Below are 16,502 nucleotides of genomic sequence, written 5' to 3'. Positions count from 1 at the left end.
ATTAGGAGCTGGCTACGGAAGAGTCTTCTTCATACTCACGCTTGGCGAAATGTATTTATCATCTTCATCAATTTCTAGTGGAACAGCAATCAGTTTTTGGAATGACTTCTTCATTTTTTCTCGATCTCCAATAGCAAAGTAACCAAGAATCAGATTGAAGCCTGCCTTCAGATTTGGAGCCATACTCATAATGTGCTCAAAAGAAGAGATGGCATCCGAATACTGTCCAGTTTTAATAAATGTGACTCCAATGTTCTGCATAATTTTAATCCTGAAAAAAAAAATGGACTCCCTTTAAAAGTTTGAACTCCCCAACTGGCAATCAAGTTATTCCACAAATAATTTCCTCCTTTTCTTTGCCATGTTACTTCTTGTTTTGTTAAATATTTACTGAGGTTTATTTTACACGTTATAAAATTCACTTGCTTTAAGTATGTGATTCAATAACTATTGCTGTACTAACACAGTTGTGAAACCACAATCACACTCTAAGTCATTTCCATCTCCCTAGAAAGAACACCTGTGCCCATCTATAATCACTCCTCAGTCTAGCCTCCAGCCCCAGGCAAACGCTAATTTCCTTTCTGTCTCTCTGGACTGGACTTACCTTTCTAGACACTGCATATGAATGGAGTTATACAACATGTGATACTCTGTGCCATCATTCAATTAGCATAATTTTTGAGGTTCCTCCATATCACAGCATGTAAGAGGATGTCATTCCTTTTTCATTGCTGAATAGTATTCTACAGTGCAGCTATACTACCTTCCATTCATTGACTATGTGACAGATACTTGGACTGCTTCTACTTTTTGGATATTATGAGTAATGCTGCTACAAACACTCATGACAATCCTTTGTCATGATATATGTTTTCATTTCTCTTGGTTATATACCTAACAGTGGAATTGGTCGTATAATAAATTTGCATTTAATTTTTTTAAAAAACAATCTTATTATTTTCTAAAGTGTCTGTGTTATTTTATATCCCCAGTGCATAAGGACTCTCATTTCTCTGCATCTTTCTCAGCACTGATCATTGTCTATATTTGATGACAGCTATTCTACCTTATTTCCAACCACTCCTTAATATAATCCCATTTCAAGTAAATCCCTTTATTCATAATTCTCTGACCATCAGACCATGGCGTTTCCCAGCCTTTTCTCAGCGTCCTTCTGTCTGGAATGTCATCTCTGTCTTCACTTCAGTAACCAACTCAAGTGTACCTCCTTCACTAAGCCTTTCCTGACCTTTCCTGAGAATTCCTGTTCTCAGTAATTATTCCTGCAACTTAATAAATATCAACAACCTCAGATATGCAAATGACACCACCCTTATGGCAGAAAGTGAAGAACTAAAGAACCTCTTGATGAAAGCAAAAGAGGAGAGTGAAAAAGTTGGCTTAAAGCTCAACATTCAAAAAACTAAGATCATGACATCCAGTCCCATCACCTCATGGCAAATAGATGGGGAAACTGGCTGACTTTATTTTTCTGGGCTCCAAAATCACTACAGATGGTGACTGCAGCCATGAAATTAAAAGACGCTTACTCCTTGGAAGGAAAGTTATGACCAACCAAGGTAGCATATTAAAAAGCAGAGACATTACTTTGTCAACAAAGGTCCGTCTAGTCAAGGCTATGGTTTTTCCAGTGGTCATGTATGGATGTGACAGTTGGACTCTAAAGAAAGCTGAGCGCCAAAGAATTGATGCTTTTGAACTGTGGTGCTGGAGAAGACTCTTGAGAGTCCCTTGGACTGCAAGGAGATCCAACCAATCCATCCTAAAGGAGATCAGTCCTGGGTGTTCATTGGAAGGACTGATGCTGAAGCTGAAACTCCAATACTTTGGCCACCTGATGTGAAGAGCTGACTCATTGGAAAAGATCCTGATGATGGGAAAGAATGAGGGCAGGAGGAGAAGGGGATGACAGAGGATGAGATGGTTGGATGGCATCATCGACTCGATGGACATGGGTTTGGGTGGACTCCGAGAGTTGGTGATGGACAGGGAGACCTGGTGTGCTGCGGTTCATGGGGTCGCAAAGAGTCGGACACGACTGAGTGATTGAACTGAACTGAATTACCATACCACCTCTTGACAGTGGATTGTTAAGTACTTACCATATACTGTATAATACTATCTTTTTATAAAATGTTTAAATTCTTGGTCTCACCTGGGTTAAAAGTATCTCAAGGGCACTGTGTTCTATAAGTTAGATAACTGCTGATGATAGTGAGATATCTTGCATAATTTGAAAACAAATGTTTGCGAAAACATTTACAAATAAATTAACTTTCTCAAGGGAATTGCACTGTGCCCAGGAGAAATTATGAACAGTAAATATCCTAGAAACCTATGTTCCCCTAGTTATTACCAGACTAAGATAACTGTTTCTGCTCTTAAAATATTATAATAGGAAATACCCCAGCACCTCCCCTACCTACCTCTTCTAAGAGTCAACAGTAACCCTTCCTTCACTATTTCCTTCTCGAGCTCCGGTAAGAATGTAAGGAATTAAGTATCCAGTCTCGCACTCTGGAGTCTGCTATGTTCTAAACAACTGCTGTCTGATTTGGTGTGGGCAGTAAGTTGTATTACAGTGCTAATGGCCTGGAGGGTTATTTACTATATAGGCCCATTAGCTTAGTTTTATTCCAACGGATCACATACTATGCTTTTAACCTTTAGCTTCCATCATACAAATGTATGCAAGGGTCAAACCAAAACACTACAGCTATAAGAAAGATCTAACCCCTCTCATGTACACACACCACAAAGCACTCAGTCCACTGGCAACATGTCAGAAGAGTGACTGTTTCTGAAGAATGACAAAGTTTAAAAACTCACCTCATTTCTTCATGGACACTTGGAATTTGATCTAAGGCCATTCGGTAGAATTTAATGGCTTTTGAATAATTTCTTTGCTTTAAATAAATATTTCCCATATTCACTTTCAACCGTCCTAATTTAAAAAAATATTAATGAATATATAATATCCAATTTCTTTCACTTTGAGACCAAAAAGTATATAGTATAAATGCTAAATATAAACAACAATCTCTTGTGGATAAATTTTACAAGGGAAAGCATGTTCCATGGGGTTGGTATGGCTAATTCTACTTGTGATACAGAACATAGTCTTCATTTACTATTAGGCAATATGTCTTATACCAACTGTATTTTTTCATTTATATTTGAATTTTCATATCCTTTAAGCAGGACACTATCATAAATTTAACTTGCTCAGAGCACAGATCATTTCATAAGAATAACTGAGGAAACTGTAAATTAACACTACAAAAGAACTATACTTATCAGAAAAACTAACTACACACACCTACCTGCATTGCTAAACATCTTATTTTTCACTATAACTTGATACGTGTTTAGTGCTTCAGCATACATCTCATTAGCTGAATACTGACTGGCCAAGTTGAAAAGAACCTAAGGAAAAAATTTTGCAAAGAAACATATAATGATCATCTTAGGTCCCTTTTGCCTATCTTTCTAGAGATTAAAATACTATAACAATGTTATAGTTGCCTCTATCAAAACACCCAAACCATTAAGAAATGAAGTCCACAGAGAGTATCTTGCATTCCAACATGAACCAGAACATGAGGACAGGTGGAGCTATCTCTAAATTCCACCTAATTTTCCATGTATTTTTTCTAGTCAATGGATTTGCTATCCTTTAATCATAGGAAGACCCACAAAGAGTATATGTGTATTGTTAGTATTCCTGGTAATAAAAAGAGTAAGGAAGACAGTGGACCAAATTCTCTTTGAAAACATAAACATTATGTGGAAATATCTTAAACCTTAATTTGTAGAGTATTGCTGCTCTATATGCAAATTTATAATTTAAATAATTGAGCTGTAGTAAAGTATGTTCCTAGAGGAAAAAGATGATCATCGTAAATTATTCCCAAATCTAAAGATTCCATGGAATCTAAAAATATTAACTATAAATAGTAAATGTCTAAATTCTTCTTCCTCCAAGTTTCAATGTCCTTTTTTCCACTTGTTTAGCATATGAAGACTTCTACTGAAAATGCATCCTTTTAAACATCAGTATATATATATGAAAGAAGTGTCTTTTCAGAATTGAATAAATATTGCTAGAAACTAGCTGTTTTGTTTTTTTTCCCTACTATCCTCACAGAACACTGTCTTATTAATCTAGTTTGAAACTCTCTAAAATCACAGACCAAAAAGTCCATGTTCAAATCTTATTATCTAACTATGTTGTTGATGGATGTTCACTAGACTTATTGTGGTGATCATTTCATTATACAAATATTAAGTTGAATAACTGAAATTAACAGAGCATTGAATCACAATTATACCTCAAAACAAAACAAAAGGAATCCTGTCAAAGTAACCACACCGAATAGAGCCCAAATATTAGTAATCTTCAAGAGTCCTTAGCTGGAAGGTTTACTAGTATTTACTACATTATTAAAAATGACTAAATTAAAGAAGATCACTGTACAGACCAAAGATGAGAGTGGTCCCATTAACTGAAGAGCATTATTAACCTAATTCTGGGCACCTTAAGTCCAGTAAAGCTTAAGGAACGAGAGAAAACAACAAAGAAAAAAGACTTCTGGAATCTATAAATTCTTACCAGAATAACCGTATTCAACAGGCACTTTGTACTTACTGAGTAAGTTAAATCCAAGTTGATGTTCTCTGGCCTTGTAACTTGTTCTCGTTGCCTCACCAGGACTCTCTCCTTTCTGCCTGCATCTTTTGCCTTTTCCAAGGCCTGAAACCAAGTGTACATGGTGTCAACTCCTTCACAAACTCACATAGCTCTTGGTGCATCAGAGGTGCCTGCAGCTGCATTACCCCTACTTCCTGGGTGCTCTGAGCACTCCTACCATAAACTCCCCTCCTGTCTGTCTAACAGTGAGCTCTCATCCCTCATGGAAAGTCCGTGTGTCTTCTCTGGGAAAGAAGGGGAAGCACAGGGTGGGGGCTAATACCTGGATCATACCTGCCCACACTGAGTTTCTCATCACCTATCTTCCTTCCACCTTTAGGTCTGACCTACCACCATTAGGGCTTCCCTGGTGGCCCAGCCAATAAAGAATCTGCCTACAATGCAGAAGACCTGAGTTCAATCCCTGGGTTGGGAAGGTCCCCTGGAGGAGGAAATGGCAACCCAATTCAGTATTCTTGCCTGGAGAATTCCATGGATAGAGGAGCCTGGCAGGCTACAGTCCATGGGGTCACAAAGAATCCGACATGACTGAGCAACTAAAACTTTCACTGCATGCGTCTCTACTTCTTTTTTCCTTTCAGCTCCTGAATCTTTGGTGTCTTAATTCAATCTCATTAGACAGGAATTTAGGTGAGTTTGTTTGGTTTCTGGGATGCTCAAAGTACAGATAAGCCATGGATAACTGCTACTCATTAGGACAACAGATCCTCAGTTTCACTAAGATCTTACTCAGAACATTAAGAACCTTTAACTGATTTCCATGGAGAGACTAACCGGTCCCATTAATACCTTAATCTGATAATTAAGTCACAGAAACTGTATTTATGTGGTGTGATGATCAAAGTAATGTGAACAAAGCACTAAGAGAAAAAAAATTAATTAAAAAAAAAAGCCACAGAGTTGGATTCCCAAAAAGCAAAAAATGAGTTTGCAGTTTTACTTAGGACAAAATATTTTAGGGCTGCTGCTGCTGCTGCTGCTAAGTCACTTCAGTCGTGTCCGACTCTGTGTGACCCCATAGACGGAAGCCCACCAGGCTCCCCGGTCCCTGGGATTCTCCAGGCAAGAACACTGGAGTGGGTTGCCATTTTAGGGCAGTGAGGCTTAAATAAGGAAAAAAGCCCTTAGTACTTTCTTTGTGGATCACAGTAGCTCTGCCTTCAGCAGGCTGTGCATCAATCCAGTAATCCACCAGGCTGCAAAATTTAGTCAACTGATACATCAGAATTTTCTCCCCTCCTTAAAAGACCAATGAAAAAAATTACAAAATCAGCCAACTGTTTTGACATCAGAGTTTATGAAGCAGAGTTAAAACTGTAGGCTCGCAAAATAATTATTTCAGTGAAAACTCCAAGGCCAGACCACAGCAAAATGGAAATATTTATACAGATGTGTGCATGTATGGGTGCACACACAAAAGCAGACACATACTCATACACTTCATGATCTTGAATCTTAATCAGTTTATGGACTTACCAATTTTAAGTCTCCACAACTGTTAGCAATACAGCTTTCTTCTACCAATTCATTTACTTTCTTCTCTAATTGTCTGATCTTTTCTTCCGGACTGTTAAAGAAAAAACCAAGCATATTCTGAATCATTCAACCACTAATAATACATACGAAATTTAACTTACTTTTAACACAGTCCATCATGTGCTCATTAACTTTAAAAGTAGGTCACAGATAAGACAAATACATAAATGGCAATGAACAATAAATGTACCACTGTGTTTAATAACTACAGTATATATTCATAATAACAGTAAATACAGCTAACGTTTTTTCAGCATAAGTGTAATTTAATCTTTATCTAAATGCTTTACCCTAATTATGTCACTTAATCTTCATAAAAATATTTTATACAAGTACTATTGTTATTTCATTTCACTGACAGGAAAATTGAGGTTTACAAAGTTAAGTACTGGCAGTCCAGTGTTTAGGGCTCTGCACACTTCCACTGCAGGAGGCTCAGGTTCAATCTCTGGTTGGGGAACTGAGATCCCACAAGTGGTATGGAGAGGCCCAAAAAGAGAAAGAAAGAAAGCTAAGTATTATGCCTGAGATCATACAGCTGGTAAGTTACAGAGCCAAGGTTTGAACTCAAATAATGTAATTCTAGGGTCTATGCTATCATATTGTTAATACCACTCCTGAAGGGAAGTGGATCCTATGGCAAATGAAAACTTTATAAATGGTGGAATAACTGTAGCCCCCATAAAAGAGAAAAATTATTATGACTTAATATCAAATAGATACCAGAGTGTTTTTTTTGGCCGAAGAGCACGGTTTGTGGGATAACCAAGGATGGAACCCAGACCACATTAATAAAAGCCTGGAGTCCTAATCACTGGACCACAACAGGAAACTACTCCCCACAGAGACTTCTAACAAGGGAAAGAAGTTTAAAAAATCTTGACTCCATCAGTAGCACACGAAGTATCCCCAAACCAATCACATTTCAAACCAGCATCAGTGTTGTTTCATTACCACTTTCCTCCAACAAAGTACCACAACACTCTGTATACAAACTACAAACTTCTAAACAAACTTCTACTACAAATACGTCAGAATAAACATCAACTCTTCTAATTCTCTACAAACGGACTTTTAAAAAGAATACAGGAACAAATTAGGTCTATAAAATCATATTCTTCAGTAAAACCTGGGATTAAGGCAACAGATTTTATTATAGAGATCTGAAAAATTCTGAGTAAATGAATACAATAGATGGTGGCTTTGTAAAAGTAAGAAACTTCAGAATTTAAGTACAGAATTCTATTTTCCAGTTGTCTGAAACACTCTAATAAATGCCTTTAAACAGTAAGCCTAAAATGTCGATATAAAAATTTAAAGCTAAAAATCTGTAAGAGAACTCCATGAAGACAGTGGCAGTAACTGCCCCATCCCCACCAGCTGCCAGGAGAATGAACCCTGTGTGCAGACCCTGCTGGACAACCCCCACAGGTACCTGCACCCGCCTGCCACCCTGTGCTCAGAAGCCAGGCTACAGAAGAGTCTCCCTCTCCAGCCAAACATCTAGTTCCATCAGACACCTGTGCTGAGATTCTGGCCAATGAGAAACAAAGACGTCTGCCTGGGGCAGATGTCTCTCAGAAAGGCCTTTGCTTCTTAAAGGGGACCTGAGACTGGGCATCTTCTGAGTCTAGGTGTTAACGACTACACGAAGGGTCCAGACTCCCATGACCCTCTTAGAATCATGAGGACAGGGAGTCCTTGAGAAAAGCCAAGAGTAAGCACATTGTGAGCACTGGTTGCTGTTATTTGTAAAATGTATAGATTCACAGTGCTCAGGTATCAATAGATGCTACACAGCTGAATTTACATCATAGCTTTTAGCTACTCTCTACTAGCATGAAACTAATACTATAAAAAATTAAATTTCTCAATATCAATGTAACAAACATATATTTTCTTAATTTTTTTTCTTTGAAGTATGCTTTTAAAATAAGAATATCTATTACACATACCACCACATTTGGCCTTCAAGAGAATCAATACTGGCACCCATAAAAATGAGACATGCCTTCAATGTGCTCCAGTAAAACTGCACAGATACATGGGGCTGCCTTTCTTAGACGTGAGTCTCTTCCTAGATGCTATGACAATGCTTTGATTACTATTCTGCCGACACAAACTTTCACAATACGTAAGGGTTATGTATTTGAGAAGTAAAAACTGAAGACATGCAACCACCACAGCAAAGCAGCACAGGACTTGCATACCTGTCTTCACTCCTGGCCTCCAGGGGTGGTGCTGGGCCCCACGACTGTCCAAGGGGGTCAAATGCAGAGCCTGGGACATGGCAGTCAAGAGGTCACATTCAGTGTGCATCCATACAATCAGGGGAACTGTGAAACCCTGCACATGCTATCTAATTCACTTATTTATTAAACGGAATGGACCTTTTTTATGCTTACATGAGTATTCTTTATATCGAGAAACTGGTAAGATTTTTAACATACATAAAACCATATAAATAAAACTGCATTACCATGTAAAAACAAAACTAAATACTCAGTACTTATTTCTCCCCACAGTAATCTATCCCTGTTAAGAATTCTAAACTGTCAATCATGGGATTAATAACCTGGTATTGGCTTTTTAATTTTCATTATTGGTATCATAAACATTAATTTTGTCACAGTAGTTTTATTTTAAAATTATTATTTAACCTATCATCCATTTAAATACTATTTTCACCTTTGATTCTTTAGCTCTAACTCACAGACAAATTTTCAGTGTGCAGCATGGAGTGATCTGACATGACAAGAAGTGTGACTATACCCAACTGGGACACAGAACACTCCCACTACCTTTTTCCTTTCCTGACCCTAACCCTAAAATAATCAATGACATGTTAAGTTTTATTTAAAATGGTAATATATTTAAACATACAAAAACAGTTTAAAAATTTAAAGATTTGAAAAAAAATTAATAGCTGAAATAATGTAACAAACCTCTCAAAGCTCCCTTGGTAAAGCCAGCAGCTCTCACTGCAGTCATAGGTCTAGTAACTCCATCCTGAGGAGAACAAGAATCATTTAAAAAGTGTTCTTACGTATGATCTACCTCTTATTTACAGTTCTGTACAGGACACACATCTTAATAAAGCCCCAGTCTTGAACAGAGGTTTATAATCCCTCCCTACTGTTCCTCACTTCTGCCTCCTCACGTGTCAATCTGTCTGAACTTTTCCTTTGTCCTGTAAAATTTCAATTCTTTAATCGAACTGGACTTACTCCCAGTTTGAAAAGAAAAACACTCTTAAGGGTTTTCAGTAGTACCTTATATAGCTTACTAGCTGGCTACTCCCTACTTTGGGCTGGTCTCCTGTAGGACAATGAGAGAAACCATAGAAATCGCTGGAAATGACAGCACAGGAGAACTGGGTCCCAGAGTACATCCTACAGACAAACTAGAAGGCCTATGTCCATTCCCCTGTGGGATTTCACTTAAGATTTCACTTAAGACCTGAGTAAACAGTGATAAATTCAGAGACTGCCACCAAAGATTTCAAGCAGTTCAAATATCAGCTCACAGTTTAAAGAATCAGGGTCCCTATGTAAGTAATATCTTTAAAAAAAAAAACTTTGGTAATAACATTCTAAGTCCCAAGATGCAAACCCACACATGGGGATACCTGAATAGCCCCTGTCATTGGTCTTCCCATTGACGACGCCAGGGAGGTCTTGGACTAGTGAACAAAAAACTAAGTTAAAATGATTCCAAAAAACTTCTACACTTAATTTTATAAACCAAGCTATAAAAGTTTCTTTATAACTTTTTCCCTTCATTCTACAGGCAAGTAAACCTAACATAATTTTTTTTTTCATTTATTTCCCAAGGATATAGGATCAAACAAAAAAACTCTAAAACAGGCATCAGCAAACTATATCCCTCGGCCCTCATATGGGACAGAGCCACACTCCCTTCGTCGGCATGCTGTCTGTGGCTGCCTCTCCACAGATGCACAACTGGGTCTCCCAGAGCCTAAACCTCCTGGCTCTTCACAGAAAAGCTCGCTGACTCCTGTTCTGAAACATCACCAAAACCAAATTCATGAGTGCTATCTGCTCTGACTGATTAATAAATGGATGTTTCACACAATACATTGTTATACAATGTTAAGGCCACTCTCTCTGTCTGCAGGAAGGGGACAACTGGAAGGCCAGTGCCCAGGACTCTAGGTTCTGAAGCCATCTTCACAACCCCTAAGAAATATTATCAGAAAGACTAGGAGATGCTATTTCACCTCATTCCTTCATTTTTCTCCCATTTCTCTACTATTTAGTATAAGTGAAAACATCCAAACTATTTGTAATTTGGGCAGGATTTAAAAGATTTTACGGATTTTTATATAGCATCTTTCCTCCAAAGATCTCAAATAAAAGCAAGACCCAATTATATATGCCTCTGAAATTTTTCTTCAATTTTATTTTTTCATGTATTACTTAATTTTTAGAAATTATAAACATTACGTTTATATAACACTAACTTCACACAAAATATACGAATGTAATACACATGACACTTGGTTATATGATATAGAAAATGAAAAGTCAATCAACAAACACAATGTTTACAGACAGGAAAAGATAGTAAAACATTTTGCTTTATTTACAACCAAAATGACTAGAATATTCAAAGCTATTTATCAACAATTTATAATATTCATCACTATTCAAAATGGAAAATACATCTGGATCATGAGCTGAAAGGTAGCCAGACTTATTTAAAACTGCCTAACTGAACTTATATATGAGAAAAGGTATCTTCATATCTTCAGCTTAAGAAAACATACCCCATATCCAGTAGCTACAGGTCTAGAAACTGCTGTGCTTGGTATTTTAGCAGTTATCTTGGGGAGGAAAAAAAAAAAGTTAATAGAATTCAGATTAAGTTATATAATAGAAAACTGGAAAAGAAATGGAAAATACAGACTTATCAGTAGGAAAATATTTATATAACACTTATTCAGCTCTCCCTCTACTTGCTGTGTTTACTTTACCTCTCTGAACATAAATGTTCTCATTTCTGAAATAAAGATATAAAGCATGTTGATCACAAAATTGTAGCCATAGTTGATCATGGAGCTTTTCACAGACGCACTGGGCTGAACAGACAAACCCTAGAGGGGGTCTGCCGAGGGGGCAGCCCTGGGACTCCTCCAAACTTCAAACTGTGACCTCACAAGGCTTCACTCAGACTGGAAGGTCAATCAGCCCATGTAAGACCCAATTTAGAAACACTTCACATTCAACTGGGTTGAGGTGATTCAGTGTTCCAAGCATCTCTGCAGCCATACACAAAAGTAAATTCTCTCCAGTAAAGGACACCTGCCCTGATAAGGCAGCCACATGGCTGTTGAGCATTTGAAATGTGGCTCAGGCAGTAACATCTGGATTTTAAATTTTTACTTACTTTTTAATGATTTAGATGTAAATAGCCACAACATGACTAGTGATTATCATTCTAGACAGTACAGACACATGCCTTAAATTATCTCTAAAATGTTTCATTTACAATGTCTGGCATTCAGTCTAAAACTACCAAATACATAGGAGCAAGAGTCCCTAATCAAAATCCAAGAGAAACAAAATGGAAAGACATGCAGAAGGGGAATCATATGATGGAAAGAAACTCAAACACAGGCTCTGACAAGCATACTCAACATGTTCAGTGAATCAAAAGACAAGATTGACAATTTCAGTACAGAACTGAAAACTATTAAAAACGGATAAGTGGAAATCCTAGAACTGAAAATAATGTAAAAATTTGGCATTGTCTACAAAGTAGTAAAATATTAAATTATATTAGACTTTGATAAGTTAAAAGATGAGTATTGTAATCTTTACAAAAACACTGAAAGAATGGTCAAGGAATGTAAACTCCCAAGATAACTGAGGGAGATATGTAATAAAAATCAAACAAAAAAAAGGTAAGAAAGGAGAGAAATAAAACATAAAGAAGGAAGGAAAAAACAAAAAGCAAATACTAAGACAACAAATGAAACTAATTTCATTAAATGTAAGTGGATGAAATAATTTACTAAAAGAAAAAGATTATCTGACAATATTAAAAAAAAACCGAATTCTATTCATGTTGCTAATAAAAAATATTTCTCTAAGAAATATATCTCAAATACACAGATATGAGAAAGCTGAAAGTGAAAAAATGGGGAAGACGTACAATGCAAACACTAGACAAAAGAGAACCTGGGTAGCTACAGCAATGTACTAACACCTGACGAAACAGACACACAGCACTACTAGAGCTAGAAGGACATTTCATAACAATAAAAGACTCAACATAAAAATATAACAATTCTAAATGTTTTTACTACAAATATATAAAACAAAAACCTAAACAAAGAAATTCACAATCATAGTGTATGATCTGTTTAACGTTCTCATTGATAATAATAGAACTGCAATTCCTGCATATCCCCCCCCAAAAAAAAATCAATAAAAATACTGAACATTTGAACAAAATCATTAACAAATGACCAAACTGACAGATAACAGGTCTTGGAAAAACATGAAAAGGAAGGATGTGGGTCCCAGCAAAAATTTTCTGTGAGAACAAACTGAAGGAAAGAGACTATTTTTCTTTTTAATCACTCACTAATGACTAGATCTGTTCTTCTGGTTTTTACTCTTGGCACTGGACTGATCTCTTAGAAAGACTGGATCCTGTGTCACCTTGCTCCTTACTCACCCTTCACCCTCACCCACAGTGACTTTCCTCACATACCTCAAGGCTGATCTTAACTGCACACATCCTTAAATATTCAAATATACACTTATCTCCTGACTGTCCCAACTAGGGACAAAGAACTTATCTTTTGTGGTCCCAGAGCAATTTATACTCTTTTTACAACACAAATTACAATATGCCATGTAATGTCTATTTGTGTCCACTTTACTCTTCTCTGGATCTAGCTGGAATTTTATCCCTCTTAAATGAGCCCAGTGCCTCTCCTATAAAAGTTGCACAGTTTTTTTCCCATTTAATACTGTATGTGATGTACAGGGTATGATGACAATATCATTCAAAGGGGTGCAGACCTACTCTCTGTCCTGGTTACAGGTAACTGCGAGACCTCTCCTCCCAGCCTTGTTTCCTGTCTATAACATGAGGGTCTCTGAAGTCATTTCTAAACATCAATGAAGGGCCAGCTTGGAGACATTATCACTTGATACACCAAATCACTAAACTGAAGACTTTCACTTATTCACTAAGTTGTGATATAAAGATCTGTGGAGTACCCACAACAAACAAAGAAAAGATCAATAAAAAAGACAGTCTAACTCTTCAAAAAGGTTACAGTCTTGTCATTAGCCAAGTGCAAGAACTTAATCTATAGTCTTCCTTTCCACAATGAAGGTAACCTTAAAATTAAAATACAGCTTATGGAATGAGTAATCAAGAACTGACCAAAGACAGTACTGGCTTTGCCCTTCACTACAGGGAGGTGATCTGTATGCCCCTGTAATGTCCTGCCTGATACATCCCTGTTTCCCTGGGGGCCTTTGGCCACCAGACAGTCTAACTCCCAGATATATTAGCTTGAACCTCCATGAGGGGCTAAAGACTAATGGGCAGCCACAAGGACAGTGTGAGACGGAGCCCCATAAACACCTTGGACATCAGTCATGGGAGGGCCTCCTTGCTGGCTCTACAAGTACTGTCACCACACAGAGGGGTTCAGTTCAGTTCAGTTCAGTCGCTCAGTCGTGTCCGACTCTCCGTGACCCCATGAATCACAGCACGCCAGGCCTCCCTGTCCATCACCAACTCCCGGAGCCCACTCAAACTCATGTCCACAGAGTCGGTGATGCCATCCAGCCATCTCATTCTCTGTCGTCCCCTTCTCCTCCCGCCCCCAACCTTTCCCAGCATCAGAGTCTTAGAGGGGTTGCTGCTGCTGCTGCTGCTAAGTCACTTCAGTCGTGTCCGACTCTGTGTGACCCCACAGACGGAAGCCCACCAGGCTCCCCCGTCCCTGGGATTCTCCAGGCAAGAACACTGGAGTGGGTTGCCATTTCCTTCTCCAATGTGTGAAAGTGAAAAGTGAAAGTGAAGTCACTCAGTCGTGTCCGACCCTTAGCGACCCCACAGACTGTAGCCTACCAGGCTCCTCCATCCATGGGATTTTCTAGGCAAGAGTACTGGAGTGGCTTGGCATTGCCTTCTCCGAGCTTAGAGGGGTTAGGAGGGGTTAAAGACACCCAGGGCTCCACAGGGAAAGGACAACCAGACCCTCCATGTCTGACCTCCCAGACTGTACCCCAGGTCTCTCTCCTCTCAGCAGATTTAACCTGTATCCTTCTCCTGAAATAAACTGTTAAGTATAATAGCTTTCAGTGAGTTCTTTGAGTCTTTTCAGAAAATTACAGATGCTGAAGGTGGCTGCAGCTGGAATTAGAAGTGAGGACAGTCCTGTGGATAGCTGTGCTCTCTGACTTCGAGGAGGGATCCCCACACATGTGACGGGCAAGGTCCTTCCCACCGGAAGTGGTTTAATGCGGACCTTTCATTATTGCAGAACAGTTAAGTGTGGTGGGAAGAAAGACACCCTGACAGAGAGAGGGAGAGCAGGCGGGAGGACACGCCATCTACAGCAGGGGATTCATTCCCTAACAGCCTGTTGACCTGGCACTGCTGGTCTCTTTTAAGTAACTTACTGAGGGGTGGCCTGCGGCCTCCGAGATGCTAGGCACTGGTCCAAGTTATGAAAACTAAAAATATCTCCAGGGCAAACATGTGCCAGGGTAGGGGGGCAAGTGGGCACTGAGAACCACTGCTCTGGAGCCATGGGTGGGCAGAACATTAGGCATAGAACTTTCTGTACTTCTCGCTTTACCTAGTGCCAACCTTGTTTATTTTCAACTACAAAAGACGCTCGGTAGACTTCATGTACTATGGAAGGCAGAAGTCTATTCTCTGTGTGATATATAAAAACTTAACTAATAACACTGAAAACAATCACTCTAGCCACATATGTACTGGTGGAGGATTAATTAGCGGACAGTCATTAATCCAACGGAGAAGGCAATGGCACCCCACTCCAGTACTCTTGCCTGGGAAATCCCATGGACGGAGGAGCCTGGTGGGCTACGATCCATAGGGTCGCACAGAGTCGGACACAACTGAGCGACTTCACTTTCACTTTTCACTTTCCTGCATTGGAGAAGGAAATGGCAACCCACTTCAGTGTTCTTGCCTGGAGAATCCCAGGGACGGAGGAGCCTGGTGGGCTTCCGTCTATGGGGTCGCACAGAGTCAGACACGACTGAAGTGACTTAGCAGCAGCAGCAGCATTAATCCAAGGGAGGTGTAATTTGCAGCTTAAGCCCCAGTGTTTTCAAAGATCAATATCTACATAACATTAAAAATTAGAAAGACAAATTTTTTTTAAATAATGTTTTGGGTAAACATATTGCAGTGTCTTACACAAATAATAATATTTATATTCTCGAGAGCATAAAAATTCTTTGATCTATATTACTTTAAAATTAACTTACTGGATATACTGTAAACTATAAAACATTGCTATAAGAAACTGAAAAAGAAACAAATAAGTGGAAAGGCATCTTGTATTCAAGGCTGTAAAACTTTATAATGTTAAGATATCTATATTGATCTTCCCTGGTGGTCCAGTGGTTAAGAATACACCCGCCCTATAATTGATTGGAAGTGGCAAAAGTGGGCATTATTCCTAATTCTGGGGGAAAAGCTTTTGGTCTTTTACCACCAAATATGTTGTTAGCAGTGGGATTTTCTTATATAGCCTTTATCACAGTGAGTTTCCCTCTATTTCTAGTTCATTATGTGTTTTTATTGTGAAAGGATGTGGAATTTTGTAAAGTTCTTTTATTGCATCAGTGGAGATGATTTGGGTTTTTTTCCCTTCATTCTGTTAAAGTGACATATCACATTGATTAATTTTTGTCAGTTGATCCATTCTCAAATTCCAGGAATAAATCCCACTTGGTCATAGTGCATAACCCTTATAATATGCTGCTTTGGTTTGCTTATATTTTGTTCAGGATTTCTAGGTCAGTATTTGTAAAGGATATTTGTCATTTTCTTGTAGTGTCTTTGCCTGGATTTGGTATCAGTGTAAAAGTTTTCAATATATAATCTGGATTTAAAAAAAAAAAAAAAAGAATCTGCCTGCCAATGCAGGGGACACAGGTTCAATCTTTGGTCAGGGAAGAACCCACATGCCTCGGGGCAA

The 16,502-nt window shown here is 38.4% G+C and overlaps 1 protein-coding gene across 3 annotated transcripts in view; it reads right to left on the bottom strand.

The window, feature by feature from the left end:
• IFT88 (intraflagellar transport 88) overlaps positions 1-16,502 on the bottom strand; it is a 70,091-nt gene that overhangs the window by 40,347 nt on the left and 13,242 nt on the right. The window contains exons 4-12 of one of the 3 annotated variants that reach the window (XM_055426402.2): positions 11,061-11,117; positions 9,900-9,953; positions 9,217-9,280; positions 8,482-8,551; positions 6,212-6,302; positions 4,673-4,777; positions 3,348-3,450; positions 2,854-2,968; positions 40-271 (exon numbers count right to left, since the gene is read on the bottom strand). In XM_055426402.2, the coding sequence (XP_055282377.1) occupies positions 40-271; positions 2,854-2,968; positions 3,348-3,450; positions 4,673-4,777; positions 6,212-6,302; positions 8,482-8,551; positions 9,217-9,280; positions 9,900-9,953; positions 11,061-11,117 (891 nt within the window). The remainder of the gene's footprint in view (positions 1-39; positions 272-2,853; positions 2,969-3,347; positions 3,451-4,672; positions 4,778-6,211; positions 6,303-8,481; positions 8,552-9,216; positions 9,281-9,899; positions 9,954-11,060; positions 11,118-16,502) is intronic. The other 2 variants (XM_055426403.2, XM_055426404.2) reach the window with 2 other exon arrangements.

Source organism: Moschus berezovskii, chromosome 13 (assembly GCF_049115385.1).
Source record: "Moschus berezovskii isolate FMDL1 chromosome 13, NW_MosBer_1.0, whole genome shotgun sequence".
Classification (NCBI taxonomy): domain Eukaryota; kingdom Metazoa; phylum Chordata; class Mammalia; order Artiodactyla; family Moschidae; genus Moschus; species Moschus berezovskii.
The sequence above is the reverse complement of the archived record's forward strand: the minus strand, read 5'-3'. Positions and strand labels throughout refer to the sequence as shown.